The following is a 17721-nucleotide window of genomic DNA, read 5'->3' as shown; positions in this document are numbered from 1 at the left end:
CTTATCCACACCTATACCCTATGTCCTGACATGCAACATTCCATTGTGAAGAAACACTTTAAGTGTGACCTTGACCTTAGAGGTAGGTTCACAGGTCTTGCAGGCCAAATGTTGTCTTGGTATGTCAAACACATTTGGCAAGTTGTTTTAAAATCCGTCTATGCAAGAGAAATTTACAGCCCGGACACGGTCACCTATACTCTATGACGTTGTCCTTTTATGCAGCTATTGTGAGCAATCATTAAATGTGACCTTGACCTAAGAGGTAGGGACACAGGTCTTGCCAAGACACATTGTTTTGGTATGTCGAACACATGTGCAAGTTATTTTAAAATCTGTCCATACAAGAGAAAGAAATTGAACTGGACATACAGACGGACGTTTCTCACATTTTAACCTTTGATGAATTTCAACCTTTATTGCATTACTCCCATGAGAAAAATATACCCAGTTATGCTCTACTTACCCCAACCAACAAGCGCTACCTATCAAATTTATGAAATACTCTAAAACTATGCGTAATGAAGGAATTGGCAACCACTATATACCCATTTGTGTGTGCAGTTGGACGGACAGTGGGAGTTTAATATGGCCACCTTCGGCGTAATAAAAATCTCTTTAGATTGAGGCTTTCAAAAACAACACAAGTTCTACATGATAATTGCATATTTAATGGCAATGTCGACAAGATTACTACAAACATCAGGCTGTGCCATAGTTGTCACAAATATTATTGTTTTATCATAATAACTAGAAGAATGATATTTGTTGATTTTTGAGCAGCTATCATTCATAAACAATAACATTGTCATGGTAACATTATGACAATCATATTTGTTTAAAATTGACATGACAAAAATGCTTATAATTGTAAGACAATGCCATCAACTTGGCTGAACTAGATAACTGTAGTCGAAACCTTTAGGCTTGAACTTTGAGGGGCTGGTGAAAATACCGCGAGCCTCGGTGATATTCGTGCCAAGCGGGATTTGTTACATTCAGTGGAAAAAATTTGGTCCTATACATCTAGTTTAAGCCAACGAGGTAATTGAGCCCAGCGAGTTCGAGCAAATGGGTTTCGACTGAATATGAAAAATTTGTGATCGATGCATAATGAAAGACATTCTGGAAAGAAAAACAAATTCAAACATGAAACACATTTTACTTTGAAGAGCAAACTGGAACTTGCTTCATATAGCCAAGAATAAATTCTGGCCGCATGATTCCATAACTTGAACAGCACTGATTCATGTTAACAATGACCAACCGAATTTGACCAATCCAGTGAGACTTGTACAGTTATTTTTTTTCCTTGTTTTTTTTTATGAGCCCTGCTAAGTTTGATGGATGCAATATCATGCAAAATATATTAACTCATAAAATAAAACAAAAAACAAGCACTGTTACGGCTTTTGATAGCAGAGTCGGCAAATACTTATAAAGTATTTGATACTGGAAGTCACAACAATCCATCCAGTCAATCAGCTGTTACTTTCTCTTAATTATAAAAATAATTTCTTAACTGACCGTTTTGAAGGTTCAAGTGAGATCAGACAGATTTGTCATCATATCCCAAGGAATCATTCTGCAAGATCCAGCTAGCCTCTTTTAACGCCAAACATCATTCTTTTTTTTGTTGGGTAAGTGGTCGAAATTATATTTTGTCTAAAGGGGTGGGCTTCTTTCTTATATTTTTGTAAATCAGCAGTCAGTTGTTACTGATTTTCATCTGGTGAATTGGTAGATTTAAATAGAAGATAAGCAAATAGGGAAAATATAATCTTGACCACTAAGCCAGGTAAAGGGTTAATATAATGCATTTACCAGAATTAATGGTTAGGCGACTTGTGTCACATTTGATCCTTTACTTTGGTAAATACATTCTAATAACGTCATTTTGCAATACATGTACTTCACACTGGAGTATAAAATCTGCAAGTATTTTGTTAACAAAGCATTATCGTTAATCAAATAATTATGCATAAATAAAATATTAGTACTCTAGCTATTTGCAACATTTAACAAGATGCACGATTGTAACAAAAATAATATGAACTTTTACAAATAAACTTATAAGACACATGTGAAATACAGTGTGCCGTAACGAAGAAGCAAATGAATGTAAATATTGTCAAAAGTAAAAGAAAAATATTTGAACCGCAACATGCAGAACTATGTGTTACAGTCTATATGTTTAATAAACAAGTAAAATGAAGTCGCTGTTTCTTGTGTCGGAAGCTCCCTAAACTTTTATGTGTTTTAAAGTTCAAATTAACTTTCCATTTCTTTCCTTTCAAAATATAAGATATGACGCCAAAATCCATCGCAGTTCATTTGTTGTAAAATAGTATTGGGCGGATTTTTCAGAACTTTGTTAATAGCATCGTTGTTTATTTTCGTTGTTTATTTGAAAAGGTGAAATAGTTTGTGATTTGCTCATTATTTATATTTGAATAAAACATGCACAGTTGAAATATTTGCTACAAATTCTGCAGGTCACATTTTAAGTGTGTCCATGAAATTTCCAGAGTAGCAAAGATGTTAAAGTTAACAAAAATGACATTAACAATGTTGTTAACTTTTATAAAGTTCTGAAAAATCAGCCCAAATTTAACAAAGGCTTAACATAAGCTTTGCATTTAAAAAACAATATAAATAGTTAACATGAAAAAACCCCTCATAATTTTGGCTAATTTAACAGAAGAATCATAACACAACAAACTATATAAATTATAATGGCACCAACTAGTAACTTAACAATTTCTATCAACAATTTCTTTTTTGATCTTAGTCCTAGATAAAAGCCAATGTCTAGAAATTTAAGCATTTCCAACCAGCAAATTTATGATAAAAATGAACCAATAGCAGGCTTCGAAATGAGTCTTTTGGATAAACAAGCCTGAATTCTTAATTAACACTAGTGCTTGGCATTACATTTTTTAACAAGCCCTGCTGTATAAAACCTAGAGTTTGAGCAAGCCAGGAAAGCGTTTTACCAGTGCAGGGCTTGTGGGCTTGTGCAAATTTCAACCCGCAACGAAGTGGAATATTAACATATTGAATGATACCATTGTGTGAATAAAATCTTTCACAGCGAAGGTCTTAAAAACTCATTTCTCTGACACCTGTAATAACGTTATTTAATGCTACTTACAGTAAGATAAATACTTAAGCTTGCAATATTTAAAAAAAAACAAATATGACATCAGATCAAAATATCAAAAAATAGTAGACAAGCTTTAGAACTATATTTACATACACTTATTGTTGATATTAGCTTGAAAAATCATCTCAAATTGCATGCATATTTTCGTGCAAGAAATTGGCATGTGTAAAACCCATTTGCATTTGAGTAATTGAAGAATTCATTAGGCGTCGGATCAGAATAGAAAAGAGCCTCTTTTAACCTTACCATAACATTTCACCATGTAGGACTTGCACTCACTCATTGAGCTTAGTGAAAGATAATATATCTTTAATTCAGAATAATGATTTTATTTGATGACGATGAGCTAGGGAAATCCTATACATGCATTGTTACTTGTTACTGTAAGGGGTGAATTGTGAACAGCTCGTGAAAACCTTAACCTCCCTGTGTCTCAAGGACTTGAAAATGATGTTGAATCCAAATATTCAATAATAACAAATGTTGAAGACATGAGAGTGTGGATTAGATTCATATATCATGCAATCAGGGCATTTGTGTTCAAACCACTTGCATTTGATTTCAAAGTGCAGTAACTCATTCACACTTAATAGTCATATAACAAGTGAATCATTCAGTGTTCTCTTTTTTATATTCATTGTTTTTTGGTGTTGTAATGCCTAGTTATTGATTGATATCAACTTGATTGTCAAAAAAGTCATAACCTGATAGTTTTGGATCTGTACTGGAGTCCTTCTGAGAGCCAAGAGAACAGTGGCCATGTGAGGCTCAAATTCAAGACACCTTTACCAATATTGTACAAATGTATCTATACTACTATATAGTCACTTTAGATGCTATTTATGTGAAAAAAAGTAATTTTATTTTTCAAATTTCAAGTTTGATGAAATTATGATCCAAGATTTGACATATGGCCCATTTTTACTTGGGGTATAACTTTGGACAGGTGCCCTTCCCAGGAACTGAAATATTTAGTTTAAATGATGACACTTTGTTGTTGCTATTATCAGTCTGAAGTGGTGTATTTTGTGGATTTTATTCTCCAAAATTACGTAATTATTGAGGCAGGGAGGGGCGCTCACCCCACATACAGTAGCCGTTACATAATTGCCAGTCTATCAAACAGCTGTATACAGTTTTCTTTTGAAATATACATGAAATATTAAATAAGTGTTTGACAAATGAGAATAATAGTGAACTTTAAAATATTAACACATTTTTATCAAATTTATGCACAAGGTATAATATCAGAAATAAGCAAATGTTCAGCAAGATTTGGCATACAAACGTAACTAATATTCGAAGAAGTTTCAACATTCATGAAACAGAAAAATAACAACTTTTTGCACTGAATGCTGCCAGAAATCGTGTATTTGATTTTAAGCTAACATTTAAAGCATTTGTTCATTACAGTCTTGAAAAAGAAAAAGTGTGAAAGCAGACTACCACAAAATATATTTTTCAATTCAACAAAAATTCACTTATGATAAAACTTTCTGACACTTCCTTAAAGTGACACTCATGTTCAAAATCAATACATACAAATGTATAACAAACATAAATTTTGAGTGATAAACCCTCAACTACTTTAATAACTAAATAATGTATTGATGGAAAATATCAATTACTGATAACATAATTGTAGCTGTCTGTTTAATAGCTGAAAACGCACAAATATTAAATGACTGGTGAGTCCTAAAAGATTTACGGTGATCAACTATTGTTGACCACTGTTTTCGATATTTATTCATCCATTTCGGTTAATTAAAATTGTAAAAGGGGCCTAACAAAGCATATTTTTAAACAGGCAAGACACCAGTTGGCCCTTAAATTGGCAGATATTATTTCCACAAGACAAGCCTAGAATTGTCAAAATCAGCAAGTATGAGGTGGATAATACATTATTTTACATGTTTAAAAGAATATTTTGTCGTTGTCTCTTGGAATTGGAAAAATATGTAAAAAAATATGAGAAGATACATGTGTCATAAGCTATGTGATTGATCGGTATGTAAGATTGAATGCATTGTGCACAACAATATCAATTTTATGTAAGTGTTTGAATGTTTTTCTTTTTTACCTTGCAATTGTATCATCTGGTGTATAGTCCCTTTAAAGCCCGAATTACGGGCCATGATACACACGTGTGATTGTCAGTAGACACGAATATTGTCAATGCTTCTTGACATTTTTATTCATTATCCATTTCATTCCCGGAAAATATCTTATGATGCATAGAGTTTCAGTACCAGATATTTGTATACACAATGATGATGTTAATGGATAACTAGCACTACACTTTAACTCTTGAACTTAAACTCTGAAAAAAAACTGGAAGACTTGAAAAATTGTTAGAGGGATTTACTGGTTATTTGATGCAATGTACACATGTAATTAAAATAATGCAGAACAACCCTAATAATTATAGTATTCATAACTGTTAAACCAAAGACTAGTTTTACTAGTGACATGATATCCCTCATCACAAAAAAAAATGCACATGGACATAGTTTTAAAATATGCAATAGTAACTACACACACAACTTGCTAAAATGAATTATGCTAAATTAAAAAAATATTTTGCTTTGTATAAAGTATTGCATGGTTTAAAATAACCATCGCCATTTTCATGAAAAACAAAAATTTCATCACTGTCAACAAACATGTTGGCCAATAGGCAGATGGCTATAACATTTTTTCTATGGGTCCTAAAACCCAAAACATAGATTAAAAAAAAACTTCACTGATTTTTTTTTTAATTTAATATTAATCCTAAACGTAATGTGACTGTTTTGTATAATGTTGTCAAGGACAAAGTTCAATAGCAAGTGTGTATATAAGTGAACAGCTTTGTTATTTATCTGCACAATTGTAATAGAACTGTTAAGCTAATAATAGTACAAATAAGTTACGTACCCTTCTAACCTCGTAATTAAAATGATACACTCTAGCCAGAGAGCTCATGAATAGTTTCAATATCTAGCCATTTAACTATTACATTTATATCTGTTAAACATGAAAATATGTAAAAGCAAGAAACAAATAAATCTCTCATGAATTTTGGATTTCATTGATTTGCCTTTTTTTTTAAACAAATTTGTTAATTACAAATTGTGGAATTAATCCCTATTTTAATATTTAGCTTCATGTTAATTCTTGATATTTTACAAAGAAACATACAAAAGTCGTTTTATTATTATAGTGATATAAAGCCATTTGAACAGTTTGTTCTGACCATATGTTTTTTTCCAATACTATGAACAATTTCCATATATATACAAAAAAAAACAAGAGGAAGTATAGAAACGTTAACTTTTATATAAAACTGACTATTTTGTCAAGGAGTATTTACTCTGTTAAAAAAAATCGCAACAATAATAACAAATAACCAGATATAAATATACATAAAAAAGTAAGAAACAGCTAATCCTTTGTATGCCCATTAGCGTGTGGTTTTGAGTTCGTAATCGGCAATTGTCCATTTATGGTCACGTCCTTAGATCTTTTTGAATCTTCCAAAATTCTTGACAACGTGTAAAACAGTACTCCGGCTACTACTAGGAAGTTCCCCAGCCACCAGTACATAGTTTTTGTCTCCTGGTAGAACAGCACGGCGAGAACAGTCTGACAGACGGACTTCGCATTGATGCTAAGATGATGCGCAATAGGTGATGTATGCTTGATCTGCAGCGCGCTCACCCAACCTATACAGAGACTAAGGACGCCGGTGAAGCAAAGTATGAGCCAAAAGTTTATCTGGTAGATGAATTCCGACCGAAACACAGACACAAACTGTCCCGAACCCAGAACAAGTGGCAAAAACAGTAGCACACAGTTCATGTTATTGTAATATGCTAACTTTAAGGAGTCTCGTTCTAACAAACTCTCAGCTTTCTTAAATAGAATTCCTGACACAGCTGCCGAGAGGCTCGACATGAGACCGTATATAACGCCTTTAACACTTAGCGTACCTGACACATCTTCTTGGTCGATTCCGATAAAGAATCCAGCCACAACTAACAAACAGGAACACACCGCACGTGTTGTTAATCCTTTCTTTAAAAATACGGCAGAAAAAATGATTGTAAATATAATTGTGAACGACCGTGCCACTTGGTAAAATGCAACACCTATATGTTTAAGCATTAAATTGTTGAATGTCAAGCAACAAACTGAAGCCATTGACAACATTATCATAGTTTGTGAATACAGCTGGTTGGGTTCAATTTTTGGTATCTTGATTTTACACTTTCGCCCACCAAGACTGACGCCCCAAATAAACCCAACCGCAGCGATACTCTGAAACCAGGCAGCGAATATGGTAAGATCCTCTTCCCCAAATGAACCACTGAGAATGAACTTATTCAGGAATACCATCGAGATGGAAATGGACCAGTACATCAATACGACGCTAGCAACGACCCAGTAATGGCGCCGGGTGGAGTGGTGATGGTCTTCCATGATTGGTATAGTTGTCGTTGTTACACTCTTGTCATCAACACAACTGTGCATCAACAACTTGCTCTCATCCTTAGGACTTGTCTGAAAATACAAGATAACAGGATAAATCGGTGCTCATACAAATATGGAGGCAGAAGCTAAAGGCCATAAAACATCTTAAGTCATTTCCTAACTTAAAATCATTTTCTGAAGTTAAGCTTCTCACTTATCGTATGATAAAATAACTTCATATATCTAAAAGACTTCATTTTCATCCATTTGATTAAAAAAAACATACTTTTATGTTAATTTCTTTTTTTTAATTTGACTATGAATATTTTAGAAAACTGACTTAAGTTATTAAGTAAGTTATTAAATGACTTAAGATGTTTTATGAATATGGCCCCTTTTTATTGATGACAATTGCAGCTTTATATGTTACACCGTAAATTATGACTAGTTATAAGACGATAGGGGTTATATGACTCAGTTAAAAAAATAATTAAAAACTTTTACTCTATTTTATGGGTTTTAGGACGCATTGAAAAAATGTTAAAATCGTCTGCCAATATCGGCCACCATGTATTATGACAGTGACTACAATTCATGTGGGATAATATACATGAGCTTTTTACTTTTCCATACCATGCTCCATGATTATTTCATCAAATTTGATTATTTTTATCAAATGGGAACAAATGTAAGATTCCGTAAATCATATGACACATTTCCCCGCCAAGAATGATGACTTTATTCATTTTGCAATAAAAGGTTTGACACTAAATGAGTAGGAAAGATTTAAGTCAATTAAAGTTTTATTACACTTGTGTAGCACTAAAAAATGCATAATAGCTGTATAACATGCAAACAAGAAACTGGTAAAAGTTTATGTTACCCATACTTGCAAGAAGTTTGAAAACATATTTTTTAGGTTTTTGTTAAGATTGTTTTCAAATATCGGGCCTCAGTTTCATCTTTTAAGTACCGGTATTTACTGGATAATTAATTTGGCTCAATTTTCACATGGTTCAGGATCTTATATGCTTATACTGTATTGGAAACAAAATCTCATTCATATAACATTATGCACTTGTTTTAGAGGAAAAAATAAACTTAAGATTTGACATTGTACTCCATTGTTTTACGCATGAAAGTCAATGACCTCCTTCAGAAGAAAAAAACACAACAACAGAACTTTTAACAGCGAATAGAAAAAAAATAAAAATAATAATTTCCTTTCTTTTCCCTTTCGCACAAGAATTAAGCATAAACTCATTCGAGAATTTTACATGGAAGTTTTTGAGCAGAGGGAGTTCATTTTTCTTTCTTTTAAAAATAAAATACAATAATAAATCAACATTTTCCCTATATAAATTTGTCCTTATGGATGCTGATTCCATAAAGATTCAAAAGATCCTAAAGGGCATTTAACATAGATCTTTTTTACCTTCCTAATCTAACTCCGGAAATAAATGGGCTAGTTTTACTGTGAAACAATTTATCATTGTTGGCTAGTTCACCCAGTAACAACCTGGTGCAATGAACTGGTCTTTCAGGTATTTTTTAAACTCATCTCAGATATCAGCCAACCAATCTATTTCCCCACTTTGTCAAGTGAAGCAAACTTTAAACCTCTTTTTTACCACAAAATGTTGTGTTTTTTTTATTAAAGCTAAATGCTTTCAATTGGCACTTAAAATGACAATTCAAAGTACATTTTGGTTTAATTTATGACTATTTTACGTAATGGTTAAGGTATAAATATGAACCAATGAAATTACAAGTTAATTATAGAAACTTGAATAACTACTTTCACAAATCTGCCAATATAAGGTTTATGATTAATGAAGCTGACCTTGGGCTGAGGTCAGCCATTTATACTTAGTTTTTCAGGACCATCCTCCTTGACCTTGACCTCAATGATCTTCTTTGACCTTGACCTCAATGATCTTCCTTGACCTCAATAATCTTCATTGACCTTGACCTCAATGATCTTCCTTGACCTTGACCTCAATTATCTTCCATGACTTGACCTCAATGATCTTCCTGACCTCAATGATACCTTAATCCAACCCTTTCCCCATGAACCATAAACTGTTGTATTTTTAGTATGAGTTGCAGTTAAAAAGTTCCTCGACTATATTTTGCACAGTTTTAGTTTTAACTTTATTTATTTTTACAACGATTGTGAGAAAAGTTCTATTAACTACTAAGTCTCTCTTGTTGGCACAATGTTGTGTGAGAATGTGGGCTTATGTTGTTGGGGAAACTAGAGAAAACCTATTTGTCTGGCTTGGTGACCACCAACCAAACTCATGCGTCCAAGCCGGGAATCAAGCCTCACTTTGAATTAGTAACGATAGTCACTGTTAATAAAAATTGATATTCAATAATTTGGCGTTTTTTAAAAGTGCAAATAACATGACGTCAGCCATCAACATCATTTCTAAACACACAAATAATCCAAGCATCATGGCTTAAAAATTAATTAATTCATGCGCATTGTTTGAAGCAATGAAAGAAATCACTGGTGTTGAGATGCCGATTTCTACCACCTCAGAAAAGTAGATCCAATAATTTAACCATGCTAGATATTAATATCTTGCCCACGGGCGAAGATAAAATGCCCGTATGGAACTCCTTTTTAATGGTCACCGCATTGTAATTACCTCCCTTGTTGAAGACTGTCGTCAGTTAACATCAAGGAAATCTTGTCTTATGGTAATATTTAGAATTCTAATTAACTATTTCTCGTTTCAAATGTCACCATAAAACAGTTTTCACGCACCATTCAAGAAATAATCCTTCATTCTCATTAGAACTATTTAAAAAGACCGATTTGACTATTAACATTAACTGGATCACTGCGCTCATATCCATGACAACCATGTGCTATCGCATATCCATACGCAATTATTTTCACCAAGCACAAAAAACTTCCAAAAAAGAGGTGGGAGAAAAAGCATCTACCATAGCTGCTCGTGTAAGATGGGTTCATCCCAACCCTTGCGCAGGGTGTTTTGCAGAAACGAGGAACCTCGTTTCCGCAAAACAGCCTACGCTCGGGTCAGAATAAATAAACCTATCTTACACTCTCGGCCATGGAAGATACTTATAGCCTTCTAATCAAACGGTGCAACAGACACTCATTAACACTGTGTGAGAGCGGGAAGATGGGAATTTATGATTCTGTGTGAGAGCGGGAAGACGGGAATTTATGATTCTATGTGAGAGCGGGAACATGGGAATTTATGATTCTGTGTGAGAGTGGGAACATGGGAATTTATGATTCTGTGTGAGAGTGGGAACATGGGAATTTATGATTCTGTGTGAGAGCGGGAACATGGGAATTTATGATTCTGTGTGAGAGCGGGAACATGGGAATTATGATTCTGTGTGAGAGCGGGAACATGAGCAATGATTGGACATCTTACAGAGAACCCAAAATGCCAAACCTTACCATATTGTAATAACAAAAATTGTTAACTTCAGCATTTTGTAAAAAAAATGTGTGATCAAATTACAAAAATTATAAAAAATGTAAACATGAAAACATAGTATTTTGTAGCGACGACATTTGGAAGTGAGGCCATCAATATATCCAGCTGATCATTGTGACATTTCTGGCATAATTATAATGTTCAAGTGACACTCATTAAGGGTAGATCAACCAAAAGAGGACACAACTAAGCTTTAATATTTTAAAGTGACACTCTTATTCAAAATCAATACATACACATGTATAACAAACATCAATTTTAACTGATAAACCTTCAACTTATAACTTACTAAATAATGTATTGATGGAAAATATGAGTTACTGATAACAAGATTGTTACATGTAACATTTTATCTTACATGTAACATTTCATCTAATACTGTGAAATCATTTATATTCGTTGGCATGAAATTTCGTGGTTTGCTGAAAAAATACAATTTCGTGGGTACTTGAATTCGTGGTTTTTCATTTTTGAAAAAAAAAATTGAATATGCGATCGTCCTAGATCGTCTGCATAATCTCCACACGCTGGCCCGTGATTTTCGTCTTCTACGTCACACGGTTTATGACACTCGCTAAAGTGGTAAGAGATGCCAATTAGTGCATATACCCATGTCAATTATTGATTTAATTGGGAATTAATGTCATAAAAGAAGATGCATCCTGATAATAAATACAGATAGGGGAAGCCATTGAATACCAATTAAGAATTTTGCAAAGTGTGAAAACACCGAAAAGGTGCGTATATTACAGTTTTACTTTGTTTTGAGGTTCAATATTTAACAAGTATAATACCTACAATTGTTGCAGCATGTATAAGTAAAATTAGGACTTGAACAAACTCAACAAGATATTTTTTTCAGATTTTCCATCAAAAAAGCATTTGAGTTTTTACTCCTGAAAAAGATTGTTCAACAAAACTAGATAAAACCTGAACTTTTTCAGCATTAATTTTGTTGGCCGATCGTTTCTGATGTTTGCACTGTGGATCGAAGGCCCTTTATTATTAACGCTTTACACATTTTGTTCTAACTTTAACTTGCAGGATTTAGCACCAATGATATACATATCACAATATAAAACAGAAATGAATATACGGAGTGTTATGACATATAATATATAAAAACAAAATTACTATTCCATCATTTGGCGCCATTGTCGGTACCATTATATGTATCAATCCAATTCCAAAGAATTTCGATCACAATTAAATCATTTCACAAATAATGTTTCCACGTGTATAAAAATATCCTTTTTCATAAACTATACAGTAACAACTTCCTTTTTAATATGACAAACCAATTGAAACTGAATAACTCGACATCCTATTTTCACAGATAATCAATAAGGCTAAAGTAAAAATATGTAAATTCATGTGTTTTTCATCCTTTCTGATTTCGACTTTCAATTTGTGTGTGTTTTTCATCCTTTCTGATTTCGACTTTCATTTTTAGTGCAAAAGATATCGATTCACATATGTTTGCTGATTTATGAATGTATTAATTTCTGAGTCAGTATTAAATATTATTATCATCCTCATCCTTTGATATATGCATCAGTGATTCCATTCTGTCTATTGGCCCATTATTTTTGTGTATTTATTGTAATCAGGGTCTTTTTTTTTTACAGGGTCTTTTTTTATTTAATTGACAGTTAGAAAACATAACTTAAAACGAACCAATCAGAGCCAAGTATTTCGTGCACTGAATTTTTTTATTAGGTCATGTGACTGAATAGATTCATATATTATGTTAAAATGTCACACTTTAATAATCTACCATCCTGATTTATATATATATTTCTCCTGGCCGATTGAAATGAATACCGGTATAAGACTATACCTTAAAAAAGGAACTCAAGCGTGAATTATACTTTAGGTAACTTAAAAGCTGTGAGAGGCAGATATCTACACTTGTAAACAATGTGATAATGAATTCAAAATTTAAAAAAACAGGAACTGTTGCATATTAGGTGTTTACTATCAATTTCGAAAAACGAAACAATCAAATCTTTTCATTTGGCCTTTTTTGACACAGTCAATGAACACAGAGTGATAAAATAGTTTTATCAGTTAGTATGAGTAGAGTTATACATAAACTGGTAGTCGACTATACATGTTATTCGGTCACATGGAAAAGATATCGATAAATATTGCAACAATTTCACCATAAAATTGTATTGATGTAAATTGTATCTCCATAGTTAAAGGGAAATGATAAATTAGATTGATAAACATTTCTTTTCACTCCACTATTTGTACAAAAAAATGGTTATGTACCATTTTTTTTTCTTCTATTTTCTGTATAAATCCAATAAAAACAGTAATACATTATGCAATAATTCGGGACTAGACACCTGCAGGTGGTTTAAAAAATCGGCAAATAAGTATTTCCTTAAAAAAAGCCTAGAATTGTCAGCATTCCTTTATGATTTGCCACACTTTATAAAAAAAGTGCATTTTACATGAGCAAGTACCTTTAACCAGATTTTCTGAGTCAGATTATAAAGGGCAACTATGTACATTACATGGTAAAATGAGTTGTCTAACTTGATTAATTAAGTGGGTTGGATAGTTGGAAACACCTGTCTGAAAGTTCATTGAAATGCATAAATTATTTGCTGTGATATTGATTTACCCTATATGAGTGTGGTTACATGCAAAGTCTTTAGCAGAGTTTATAAATCAATTAATAAAGGGAATAATTTGCATTAGATTAAAAAAAGAATTGAATGATTCAGTATGATTGATCATTGAGTACTTAATTGTATAAAGTCTTAATGCAATACATGAAGTAAGTTGCTGAGATACTAACCTTCGTGTGCTAACATGCAAAACATTAACTGAGTCGAATGTAAAAGGCCCGTAATTTACATTATATGTATAAAAGAGTTATCATACTTGATAAATTAAGTAAGTTGGATAGTTTTATCATATCTATAGTTTCAATGCAAAATGTAATGTATTTGCTGAAATATTAACTTAACTGTGGTTACATACAAAATCTACACATGAATTCTAAGTCAACTAATAAAGGGCCATAATCTGCTTTCTATGCAAAAGAGTTATCTAACATGGTTATTAAAGTAGACTGGATGGTAAAATTGTCTTAGTACCATTGGGGATTGAAGTCAGACAATACAGGGTTATCGAAGAGTATATAATTGTTATATGGGATTTCATTAGCAGGCCGTCAACAAAGTTTTGATGAAAATATATGAAAAAAAAGAGGAAATTTTGTCCAAAAATATAGGAGGTTTTGGCATTTTCTGGGCAAAATATAGGAATTTTAAGGTTGAAAATCGACATTAAGAGGTGTGTAAGTGAACATTTACTTACTTGTTTATTGGCTTTAATCATAAGATTTGTGTTTCACTTAACCCACATTCCTTTAACCTCTCCATCAAGGCAGAATATGCTGCAGCAACACAACTGCAGTCATCAAAGTGGACACATTTAAGATTTGAGTCGACATACTCTTTATCAAAGGTGTCCAAATGAATAACCATGTGTATACAACAGCAATTCTGAATGATGGTGATGGTTTGGAGAACAAATGACAGTCTTAAACTGTAAATAAACAATATCTAAAGGTAGTATCAATCCTTTGAATGATTTCAAACATAACAGCACCACTTTTTAAGAAAAATATAGGAAAAAAATCCAAAATATAGGAAGATATAGGTTTTGAAAAATATAGAAAATTTCTCAAAAATATAGGAATATAGGAATTGGTTGACCGCCTGCATTAGAGTAAGAGTTGTCTCCCCTGACTAAAGCATATTCGTATGAGAGATTTCTTTTTGCAGTTTTCATTTGCCATGATTCTCTTATTATTTATTTTAATTCCATGGACATTTTTATGGTTTAATGAGTTTGCATGTTGAAACTTCATAATTTGGGAACAATATCAATATTTCCATGTTTTGCACACAGTAAATTGTATTATTATGACACGCTACTGAACATCAACGGCAATTCATTATGTAGGGTGAAATAAATGTGAAATATTTTACCCGCACAATCTGTAAACTAGTTTATTATAAATGTTTAAAATGCAGTGAATAAAATATCTGATCATGAAATTGACATTCTTATTCATAACACAAAAAGGAACATTATAAGGATATAATCTGTAAGGAGATTAAGAATCAAAGTTATGCATGTCTTTTATTCAAATTTATTCATTTCTTCAATTGAAGTGAACTTATTTTTTTAAGCTATAATATTAACTAAAAGCACTCAATCAAGCATTTCTATGTGAATTCTTGTTGTTTCTTGTTAGGCCATCATTTTTTCATTTTACTTAAATTTTCTATTAAACATGCTGGGCGCAAATATTGAAGCCCACAACAAAACTTGCATGTGCCCCGTTCAAGAATGTTTAAGTTAGATATTGGTATTTTAAAGCTGCACTCGTACAGATATAGCAATTTTTACAAAAAAAAAAATTGTTTTGTAAAGAGTAAATTTTTGCATGAATTTCTGCAAACCAATGATTAAAGATTGCTGACAAAAATCAGATCGTAGATTTTCTCATTTCCGTTCGAAAATTAATGTTTTATGGCTTAAACCGTTACTAATGGATTAAGAAAAATGCATAAAACATCAATTTTTGAACTTAAATATAAAAATATTTACACCTCAACTTCCATTCCTTAAATGAACTGCTTTTCGGCAATTGCGTTCATCAATCAATGAACACAACATCTTCGGATAGGTTCGGATCGCAATTCATCGCATAACAACATACATAATAACTATTGATCTTGTTATTGTTTGTATTGTGTCAGCAGGTCCTGTAAAATATAAATCAAAAGTTTAGAAAGTGTTAATTTATTATATTTTAAACGTATTGTTGGCAAAAGAGTTTCAATTTTACGTTAAAAGTGATTTTAAGTGGTTGATCTTTTTGCGCGTTATTGTGACGTCATATGAAAAAAATGTTTCCGGTTACAGTCGGGTTGTTCTATTTACAGAATGGGTAAGAAAGGATTACTGAAAGCTAGGTTATCCTAAATGAAATGAAGTATTTTTTTAACAATTGTTGAATGAAATAATGAACCATTGGTGTAAAGAATGAATTGCGGGGTGGATGTCATTATCGGGGATATGAACGCAATTGGGCTTGTCAAAGTACGCGTGGAGTCTTTTCAAGCCCCCAATTCATTCCTTAAATCTGCAATCTCGTTTTTTGTCAACAGTCCTATATATGTTTTCCATAGATTTTCGCAAAAATTTGCTCATTCCAAGACAAACTAGAAGCGCCGCAATGCGATGAAACCAGGTTTTTGTTATGGGCAATCAGAAATTATAGCCAATTAATTTGTTGTATGAGCAAGTTCAATCTGCAGCTTCATATAAGCTATATTCACACTAAGATTCATCACTATCCATCAATTCTAACTAAGTTGTTAGGCAGAAAATCATTTTTCTATTTTTAGGAACAGTGACCTTGACCCCACCTCCCAAGCTAGCTCTTCACATAAGCTACCTTCGCTCCAAGTTTCATCAATATCTATCAATGCTAACTAAAGTTATTGGGCAGAAACCATTTTTCTATTTTTAGCAACAGTGACCTTGACCCCACCCCCTCAAAAGAAATTCCAAGCTTGCTCTTCACATAAGCTACTAGTATCTACACACAAAATTTCGTCAATATCTATCAATCCTAACTAAACTTATTGGGCAGAAACCATTTTTCTATTTTTAGTTACAGTGACCTTGACCTTAGCTCCACCCCCCTCAAAAGCAATCCCAAGCTAGCTCTGTACATAAGCTACCTACACACCAAGTTTAATCAATACCTATCAATGCTATCAAAAGTTATTTGGCAAAAAACATTTTTCTATTTCAAGTAACAGTGACATTGACCATAGCCCCTCCCCACTCAAAAGCAATCCCAAGCTAGCTCTTCACATGCTACCTACTCACCAAGTTTCATCAATATCTGTCAATCCTAACTAAAACTATTGGGCGGAAACCATTTTTCTATTTTTAGTAATAGTGACCTTGACCTTAGCCCCTCCCCACTCAAAAGCAATTCCAAGCTAGCTCTTCACATAAGCTACCTACACACTAAGTTTCATCAATATCTATCAATGCTAACTCATGTTATTGGGCAGAAACCATTTTTCTATTTTTAGTAACAGGCGACCTTGACCTTAGCCCACCCCCTCAAAAGCAATCCCAAGCTAGCTCTGTACATAAGCTTCCTACACACCAAGTTTCATCAATATTGGTCAATGCTAACTAAAGTTATTGGGCAGAAACCATTTTTCTATTTTAAGTAACAGTGACCTTGACCATTTTTCTATTTTAAGTAATAGTGACCTTGACCATAGCCCCTCCCCACTCAAAAGCAATCCCAAGCTAGCTCTTCACTTAAGCTACCTACACACTAAGTTTCATCAATATCTATCAATGCTAACTTATGTTATTGGGCAGAAACCATTTTTCTATTTTTAGTAACAGGCGACCTTGACCTTAGCTCCACCCCCTCAAAAGCAATCCCAAGCTAGCTCTGTACATAAGCTACCTACACACCAAGTTTCATCAATATCTATCAATGCTAACTAAAGTTATTGGGCAGAAACCATTTTTCTATTTTAAGTAACA

The 17721-nt window shown here is 32.8% G+C and overlaps 1 protein-coding gene across 2 annotated transcripts in view; it reads right to left on the bottom strand.

Moving 5' to 3' along the window:
* Positions 1 to 655: 655 nt before the first annotated feature.
* Positions 656 to 17721, bottom strand: part of LOC128246930 (GDP-fucose transporter 1-like) — a 34814-nt gene continuing 17748 nt past the window's right edge. The window contains exons 1-2 of one of the 2 annotated variants that reach the window (XM_052965486.1): positions 12241 to 12391; positions 656 to 7708 (exon numbers count right to left, since the gene is read on the bottom strand). In XM_052965486.1, coding sequence (XP_052821446.1) covers positions 6590 to 7708; positions 12241 to 12273 — 1152 coding nt within the window. In that variant the 5' untranslated portion in view covers positions 12274 to 12391 and the 3' untranslated portion in view covers positions 656 to 6589. Of the gene's footprint in view, positions 7709 to 12240; positions 12392 to 17721 lie in introns of those variants that run through there. The other variant, XM_052965487.1, reaches the window with a different exon arrangement.

The sequence above is a fragment of the Mya arenaria genome, chromosome 9, assembly GCF_026914265.1.
Source record: "Mya arenaria isolate MELC-2E11 chromosome 9, ASM2691426v1".
Lineage (NCBI taxonomy): Eukaryota > Metazoa > Mollusca > Bivalvia > Myida > Myidae > Mya > Mya arenaria.
The sequence above is the reverse complement of the archived record's forward strand: the minus strand, read 5'-3'. Positions and strand labels throughout refer to the sequence as shown.